Source organism: Zingiber officinale, chromosome 5B (assembly GCF_018446385.1).
Source record: "Zingiber officinale cultivar Zhangliang chromosome 5B, Zo_v1.1, whole genome shotgun sequence".
NCBI lineage: Eukaryota > Viridiplantae > Streptophyta > Magnoliopsida > Zingiberales > Zingiberaceae > Zingiber > Zingiber officinale.
The window spans coordinates 76,788,109-76,797,200 of NC_055995.1; the positions used below are offsets into that span (position 1 = coordinate 76,788,109).

The 9,092-nt window shown below is 33.7% G+C and overlaps 2 protein-coding genes across 2 annotated transcripts; both read left to right on the plus strand.

Annotated features, from left to right (window-relative positions):
- The first annotated feature begins 298 nt into the window (after nucleotides 1-298).
- LOC121987505 lies at nucleotides 299-3,925 on the plus strand. Its single transcript, XM_042541269.1, has 8 exons — nucleotides 299-410; nucleotides 489-587; nucleotides 674-1,677; nucleotides 1,814-1,995; nucleotides 2,083-2,222; nucleotides 2,307-2,345; nucleotides 2,804-2,846; nucleotides 2,974-3,925. The coding sequence occupies exons 1-8, from the start codon at nucleotides 339-341 to the stop codon at nucleotides 3,708-3,710; spliced, it is 2,316 nt and encodes a 771-aa protein (XP_042397203.1). The 5' UTR covers nucleotides 299-338; the 3' UTR covers nucleotides 3,711-3,925.
- Nucleotides 3,926-8,231: 4,306 nt separating this feature from the next.
- LOC121987506 (E3 ubiquitin-protein ligase RHA2A-like) lies at nucleotides 8,232-8,808 on the plus strand. Its single transcript, XM_042541270.1, has one exon. The coding sequence runs from the start codon at nucleotides 8,307-8,309 to the stop codon at nucleotides 8,790-8,792; it is 486 nt and encodes a 161-aa protein (XP_042397204.1). The 5' UTR covers nucleotides 8,232-8,306; the 3' UTR covers nucleotides 8,793-8,808.
- Nucleotides 8,809-9,092: the final 284 nt, after the last annotated feature.

Sequence of the window (9,092 nt, forward strand, 5' to 3'; positions counted from 1 at the left end):
CAAAGGTGATTTTTCATTTTTGTAAGCAAAGTAGTTTATTCATGACCTTGGAGATTGAGATAATTAATTGTCCTATGCAGCATTAAGTTAAGACCTTTTCGTTCACATAATGCTAATGCAATATTATTCTTGAACTTCTAACCTTAGGCAGTAGCGATTTGTTTAATCTCTAGGATCTATTAATATTTGTTGGCTCTGGTCATAGCTATTTGTTCTATATTTAGTTGCCATGGTTGAACATGATAGAATTATATTAGGTGTGGGACTTCCGATCTTGTATGTCTGAATGTGATTCCTCTTGTGCTCATTCCCCTAAAGTTCAAAAAGTTTGTTTACGAATGAGCACTGGAGATGTTGTCAGGGACATGCAATCAATCTCAGATGATTCATGGTCTTACAATGATTTTCTGGTATGTATAATTGGCTAGTCTGCTACTTTGATGCCTCCTATCAAGTATGTTGGATCACGTCCCATGAATTGTTTTCAGCAAGTTGAGTCACAAATCATCAAGGCTCTGCATCCAAAGCTTTATTTGCACCCCAAGTCATCTCTAAAAAGATTCTTTGAGGAACCAGTTTCTAAAAAGGTAATTACACCAAGATTTTAATCCACTATTTGGGTGTTAATATGGTACAGAGTTGTATAGCATGACCAACTTTGGGTACTATGTAGCTCGATTTAGGAATCAAATGGAGATGGACAAAAAAGCAGCACAAAAAGCATGAATTTGGTTCCAAGTCTATCCCTACAGACATATCAGGCAGCAGAACCATCGAAAACATAAAGCAGCAAACAAGTGGTTCACCTAAACATGCAACGTTAACTTTTGCAGTTAATACCTTTTTAGGAAGCATGCCACGAATTCAACAGAGCAGTGACCTGAATGGCGCGCCACTTCATGCTTCACAAATGATTTCCAAACCATGCAATGTGCCATATGCAGGTTGGTCAATTTCTCCACTTGTTCACACTGCAGTAGATTCTATCACCCAAGGGAGATGCAAAGCATCTCACAGAATAGGGAATCAGTTACATGCAGAATCTTCCAGGACATGTGTTGTGAAAATACCAAAAAAAGGGTCGCCAAGTTTTCATCCACCACAGCTAGGAAAGGATGCATTATCAGGACTGGAAGAAAAAACTGCAGTATGTTTACAAAAGCAACAGGGTGTTCAAAACAACCAATTTGTTTATCTTAGCAATCATTGTTCCACAACTGACACTTCAACCGTTAAAGTTCCAGATGAAGTAACCTCAGTAAGCATTAGAAACAAAGAGAGCAAACAGAAGCTGCCAATGATTAACTACCTGTCTTTTCATTCGCTGCTTGATGATAGTTTACATATCCAACGAATACCAAATCAGGGAGATACTTGCCGAAAGAGAAAATTCACACGATGTTCTCAAGTTTCTACTGACTCTCCAGACAAGTTGGTAGCTAAAAAGACAGTGCATTTGCCAACTCATAGATTTTCTTTCCCAGAGGTAACTGCAGCTAAGTTGCACCTGGAAGATACTGTAATACTCTCTACAGATTCAGTTGAAACTGGTTCCTTGGCATTTGTACCTGATATTCCCTTGGATAATACTGAAATTCCAAGTCATATCTCAGATGATGAAGTTGATAAGACAAATATTCTCAAGAAACTCTCTATTATTCAAGAAATAACACAAAGGTATTGCACAAACCAAAAACTTTGTTGCTTTAGACATGTTTCTTTTTCTATCATAAGCAGTTAGTCAATGGATTTGATCACCAAGTATCTTTTTTTTTTTTTTTAAATAATTGCTTTAATCTTTCACTCATTTCAGGCACCGCCTTGGTCTCAAGGAGAACAAAGCTGACAGTTGTAAAACCACTAGGGAATTTAAACATTCTATCAAACCACCAGATGATCTCTTTATTAATGAGGATATCCAAGGAATTGGAGGTAGTGGGGATACTTGCACGGCTCACATTTTAACATATAAACGCGAAGAAATTTTTTTTGGAGGTGCGAATTAATTTCTATCTGAGACTCATATAAATTATTAACTTATTGAAATTTCTATTTGTTCTTTGAAAATTTCTTCTTTGTCAGGAAGTTACTGGCTTTTCTTCCCATATGAGCAGTATTGCAAACTTGCATTGACTGGGCTTGATCCTTCTAATCATATGGTTGTAGCTAATATTATCTATTCAACCGATAAATATTCCAGTGATTACTTACACTTAAAATCTGTGAGTATATGATTATTAAAATGATAATTGTGTAATATTTCAGAAATATAGATATCCTTACCCATTTTTGAACTTGTTTTACAGCATTATGCAGGTTTGTTTGCTGCTCAGTTCACTTCCCTAGTAAGTCTGACTTGCTCTTTCATGTATCTAGGAAGCTAGCAGACAAAACCACACTAGGCAGGAAACTTATCCACATTTTTCACTTGCAGTTCTGCCATATTTTTTTTATGCAAATCAAATTCCTAGTTTTTCTACTAATCCTTTATCATTATTGTTCTTCTTGTTACAATGAATATTGTCCGATCAATTACAGTGTAGGTTTTGACTTTATCACAGAAATTCTTCACTAATAGATTATAGATCATTGTGTTTTCAGTAAGACAACTTTGAGTCATCACAGTATTGTGTTTTTCTAGTTTCTATTTAAAATTGCTCTTGTGCTAACTTGACATCTCCATTTGTTGGAAGAATAATCAAAATCATTCTTGTAGTCATTTTGCTTTTTGATACTCTGACATGTTATTAAAAAGCCTCGTTCGTATTATTTTCCTTAAGCAACTGTTTTGTTTTTTGTATAGATGGAACGTGATGGCTATAAACTTGTGAATAATAACACTTCTGGTAACACTTCTTTCTGAAATGTTAAGCATTTTGGTTCTTTGAATTCTCTAATCCCTCCCTTTGACAGAAGACAAAACTGATCATTCAAGCTGTTCATTTACTTCATCTAATAACTGTATGCCTACAGCACAACTGCATTCTTGTTCTCACCAGAGAAGTGCAGTTTCAACAAGAATTGCACCTTCTGCTAGTCTGACCAGGCCACCGAAGATTGATGTCATGCAGCAACAACTTTGCGTTGGTATTCCCAACAGTGTTAGGCCTTTATCACTTGTGCCCTTTCAGCAAAGCCCTCAGCCGCCACAGGGGAACTTGCAAAGCAAAATGGCCAGTGTAAGAGCTGAATATGATAATTTGTGTCGGCCTCATGTTTCAGGTTCAAATATTAGTCAAATGCCTGGTACAAATAATTCTTGTCAGCCTATCTCACATGGAGGTTTCAATAAAACAAATCATGCAATAGATCTGGCAAACCAAAGGCAAACCCATAGATTGGGGATGGACATCAATTTTGGCATGAAACATCAAAGAAATGGGCATGGGACTATGATAACAAGGCCTTTGCTGGATCATCCTCCGGTTAGAAGTAATGCTTTCTTGCTTCAAGGACGGGGTAAATCTCCACAGCTATCTAACAAATCGTCGATGAATCTTTATTCCCTTGCTCATCGCCAGCAGTACCATGTGCAGTCAGATTTTTCAGAGGGTTTGCTTAGTTCTCAAAATCTGCAGTGCCAACAGTTTGGCTTTCGGCTACCTAATGTTTCTATGAATGCAAATATAAGGGAGTCAACACCGGTTAGTTCTCAGCAGTTTTTCAGAGTGAGAAGCAGGCAGGTTGATTTGAGCATTAAAAAAAAATGATAGAAAGCCACAAACTGTGTTGGTCCTTCTAGTGGTGGCAACACTAACTCAACGATCGATTTTTCTTGTTGGTTCTGAGTGAATATTTTGTGGGGAAAAAAACCTTGTGGCAGTCCTGATTCAAATATTTTCATGTTTTTTGTCTCGCTGCTCAAATATTGTAAAAATTTTATATCTGTAGATAGACTAAATTCACTGACTATCCATTTTGCCAATGATTCTTGCTTTTATGGCAAGTTTCATGGTTTTGCCTTCCAGACCATGAAAATTTTCACTAATTTGACTTGTTAATTTGTGTTTTCTTTACCTGATCTTATTCAAATGGAGCATTACTCTGCTGCTCCTGTATCTCTCTGTTCCTTCTGTTGAGAAAGACTGAGCCCAGGAATGGCAGACATAGGATTAGTATTTCACTGCTAGAACCATCTCATAATATTCCTGAAAGTAGCTCTATTATGTACCTATTTCCGTGAAAGTAGCTCTACTAACTTTTATTTTCAGCAAGTTATTTTTCCTGCATCTCTACTGTGTGTCTTTGAAGTTTGGCAACACTATCTTCTTTTTATGTATTTATAAAGTTTATTGTAGTTTTAATTTTGTCTGGTGATTCAATTAATGAAACTCATGTGCAGGTCAGATGAGAATGGTCAGCATCTGCAACTCATAGTGTCACTGATGACACTGCTATATGCCAAACTCGAAATGACACCTTTTGTTGGGCTAAGGCTGTCAAGGACCTTCGACAGCACCTACTCGTTCTCCAGTGTATATTGAGCTGAGTAATGCATTCACCACTCTGCAAAACTCTTTTCATTTCATAATTAATCAATTCTTTATGAATTTTTATATTTGGTTTAAAAAATAAACTAAGGATATCAATCTCATAGATTTACTACTCATACTTTTTGTACACTTAAAACTGATTCGATAGACCAAATTTACAGTGTACTTTTGATCCCATGCAAACGGTTCCAATGATAATTGTTAATAATAGTCAAATGCCTTGTCTTCTAAAGAAAGCCATCCCTTGGCAAATGGTAAGATTATCTTCAATAATTTCTAGCCAAATTATTCATTGTAGATATGTATAAACCTATCCTAAAATTATTTACCACTGATTTCCTGAATTCCATGAAAGGTATCATTAGTTCATCTCCAGCAGCAAGATTATCTTGAATGATTTGTAGCGCATTTCTTGCTAATCCGAATGTTCACGTTCATACTTAAGTAAACGTACTTCTAGAATTACAGCATGTTTCATGCTTTACTAGATAAGATCAGCAAACCACTTGTGCAATTTGGGTGGATTTGACCAACAAAGTTATTCGCATTTATTTCTACCCCGCACTAATTAGAACTTTGACTAGATAAGGTGCCTTTATGATTAATGGGTTGAGTTATAGTATTAGGCATAATTTTTTTTTTCAAATTGAAAATTAGATGTATACATGGTGTGGGACGTAAGGTTATATATATATATAGTCATCCCATATACTCGTTGTGTTTAATATAATAAATGAATATGTGTAAATCAGTGTCCTAGACTTATAAATTGGACTTGGTAATAATACTTCAGCTCAAGAACCTTTCATAAAAAATTAATTTAATTTTTTATATCAGATATTAAACTGATAAAAATAGATATTAGATTTCATGTCAAAAGGCTGAGAAAGATATATTTTTTAATATCGTTGACCTAAGATATTTATAGAAAGTATTAATATAATTTAATTTTAAATTTTACTAAAATTAGTTAGTATTCTTAATAAAATTGTTTGTCAACAAGTAGGAGATGAAAAAAAAAAAAGACAAAATGCAGTATGTATACAACATTTAAAGTAATCATCTATAATTTATTTTAAAGATTTATTACTATTTTCTAAAACAATTCATCAGTCTTATTTGAAATATTAGATCCACATATAAATAAAATTAATTTAGTTTAAGCAGTATTAGAAATTTATGGGAAGACTTTCAGTTTATTCCAAAATCATAAATTATTTTTCAACAACTTAAAAAATAATTTATAAATTTCTAATACATTGCTCCTGATTGATAAGAAAAAACATTGCAATTAAGGAATCATATTTGATTTTTATTAGTTGGTACTAAATATCGAACTTACTATTATTATGGGATGCATGTGATAAGGTCCTTCAACTAAATGGACACCTTTGTTCAAGTATCTATCATCTCCACCGTGTCAGGATTGAGATGCTTTTTTGTTTGTTTATAATTAAGTATATTTTTTTCATCTCCACTTGATTTCAGCACGAATAAAGCCAGTTTCATTTTTCAATCTTTTTGGAAAACACTATTGTATTTTTATGCATCGACTTTCCAACTTTCTTGTTTGAATTATATTTTTACATCACAAAGAATCTTTGATTTTGCAAGTTATTTTTGTGATGCAATGTTTTGGTGTTTTCTCTCTTACTATTTTCTTTTGTCCTCGGGTAACGGTGCCGTGGTCAATTAAAGGTGATACTGGATGCTAATTAAAAAATAATAATAATACTAATATATATATATATATATATATATATATATATATATATATATATATATATATATATATATATATGTGTGTTTAACGAGAGTGAAGATTGTGCGCTCAAATTGCCCTCTAACGATGTTCAATGAATGTAACTTAATTGTCTTTATTTATGACAAATTCCCATAGTTAAACATTTTCTAAGGGCAACATAAGTTTTTTTTATTTAAAGTATATTTTTAAATTCTTTATTTTATTGTTTTGAATGTATAAATAAACAGTTAGATTTATAAAGGTAAGAACTTAATTGTAATAAAATTTTTTTAAAAAAATGATTAATAAGTTCGGTAACATTGAGATTAAAATTTTTTCATGATCATCAAGATAAATAAAAAAGTATTTACGAGCGGCTCAAAAGTTTAACATCTTTTAATTGTAAATTTTATTTAGAAAAAAAATTTCTATAAATATATTATAACTATAAATATTTGAAATACTCCATATGACTTGTCGTTGACTGTTTACTGGGTACCATAGCCCAATTTTGTCCAAGGTGGTTGTAATCATATCATAAATAAAATTTTAAAAATAGGTATATATAAATAATAATGATGGAACTAAAATTAATTGAGAAACTTATTACCTATAACAACTTTGCCTTAAGGTGCGTTGATAAAATATGTAAAAACAATTAACAAGGTTAGAATTTAAATTTTAATAAAGATAAATATTCTGAGATTTTTGATTGGCGAATCAAAAATCTGCTATTTATTATATCTATATCCCTGACAAACACATACCGTAGGGAAAAAAAACCTTTTCCATTCCTAACTATTTAGACGGTCAATTATATATTAATCTCATAATTGATCTCTTTTTTCATAATTTAGAGATAAACTAGAAACAGGTCAGATCCTCTGATCTAAAAATTTTGGATCAGAAAAAATTCCATTCATTCATTAGATAGGTGGACTGGACCTCACCTGTTAAACATGTGAGATCCAACTCATCCAACCAATGAATGAGCAAGGGATCAGGATTGATCTAGGGATCCGGGACCAGAGGATCCCTATCTTAAAAACAGACGATAAAAGACATAGACGATAAAAGACATATGAAGTGAACGTAATGATTTTTTATTAATATATATATATATATATATAATATTAATTACTTTTTAATAGATATAAAATATTTCATTGAATTGGATTATTGGATGGCCTTCTCATGAAAATTTTTTATTATATTAGGATAAAATGTGATTTATCAGTCCGTGTTTACCGTGGGATCAATGCTGCCTATTTACATATATCACTTTCCAACCCTGAATTGACTAATATAAGATAAAATTATTATCATAGTAAAATGAATCTAAAATTAAGAAAATATAACTTTTCAATGTATCTTCCCAAAACATTGATTATAAGATTGAGGGTATCTCCAATAGTTAGATTCAATGGATCTTTTCAAAACATTCATTATAAGATTAAGGATGGTTAGATTCAATGTATTTTTTCAAAACATTGATTATAAGATTAAGGGTATCTTCAATAGTTAGAGTTTTGTAAATTTTTTTTTTAATGATGTTAATATGTCACATCATATCATATCAGCATTCTAACAGTTATTGAAACATTTTCAATAGTTAAAATTTTAAATGATTTTTATATGTTTCATTTATTTTATAATATATAATTATTACATACCTATTATATCAATTTCAATATAAAAAAATAATTTTAAAATTTTATTACTGCTCTTTAACAATCAACTTTAAATCTTATATCCATAATAATTAAAAAAAATTATTTATTTTTTTTATTTTATAAATCTCTTTAAAATCCTGGTATTGGAGATGTTCTGAGAGTATATATGAAACCCGGATTCTATCGTTTTTACCGCCCTATATCACTTTCCAACCTATATATAAATATTAAAAAAATAGTCAGTGTTTTATCGGACTCAAAAACAAATTAATAAATAAATAAAACTCATGCTTGCCTTTATGTAGACTGCCCCTGCCCCACCTTCTGTTCGCTTTTAATAAAACAAACAAAAAGAGAGAGAAAAAAAATAAAGAGGAAGAAAAGAAAGAAGAATCGATGGGTCTCTCGAACTATCTCCACGACGTCTCCGGCGACTCTCTCCCCCTCCTCCTCCTAGCCGCCGCGGCTGCCTCCGTCGCCTACCTCCGCTCCTTTCTCCTACGCTTCCTCCACCTGTCCTCCTCCCACGCCGACGCCGAAGACAGCGATCCCTCCTCGCTCGGATCCGGCCTCGCCGGCCTCGTCGTCCTCTCCGACCGCCTCGCCGCAGACAGCGCCTTCCCCTTCCTTCTCTCCTCCCGTGGCGAGGCCGAAGCCCCGCACCCGCTGTGCGCGGTCTGCCTCTGCGACCTCTCCGACGGCGACAGCGTCCGCCGCCTCCCCTGCCGCCACGTCTTCCACCGCGAGTGCCTCGACGGCTGGCTCGGCCAGCTCAACCTCTCCTGCCCGCTCTGCCGCCTCCAGCTCGCTGTGCCGGAGCTCCGCGCCGCCACGGACCGCCGGATCGGAGCCGAGCTCGTCGCCTGGTTCTCCCACCACTGATCCGATCGGACGGTGAGAATCGATCAAAGATGACAAAGATGACGAAAAAGGCGATCTTTTCTAATCGATAATACACCTAAAAAACTCCTTTTTCTTTTTTTTTTCTTGTGTATTTTTCGGTTTTTAAAAAATATCTGTGGAAGAGATTTTGAATCATGGATAATATAATTTAGCTTCTTCTTTCGAAAAATGTGTGTTTAAATAGCAATTTTTAAAGCCTTTTTAAATTTTATTAATAACTAGAACGCCTTTAAAAGATGATGATTTTTTAAAAAGTTACATAAGATATCTTAATTGTTA

Coding starts and splice junctions, on each gene's coding strand:
- LOC121987505 (XM_042541269.1), top strand. CDS start 339: ATGAGCACTGGAGATGTTGTCAGGGACATGCAATCAATCTCAGATGAT. Junction 411..488: donor GGTCTTACAATGATTTTCTG/GTATGTATAATT, acceptor AATTGTTTTCAG/CAAGTTGAGTCACAAATCAT. Junction 1,996..2,082: donor CGAAGAAATTTTTTTTGGAG/GTGCGAATTAAT, acceptor CTTCTTTGTCAG/GAAGTTACTGGCTTTTCTTC.
- LOC121987506 (XM_042541270.1), top strand. CDS start 8,307: ATGGGTCTCTCGAACTATCTCCACGACGTCTCCGGCGACTCTCTCCCC.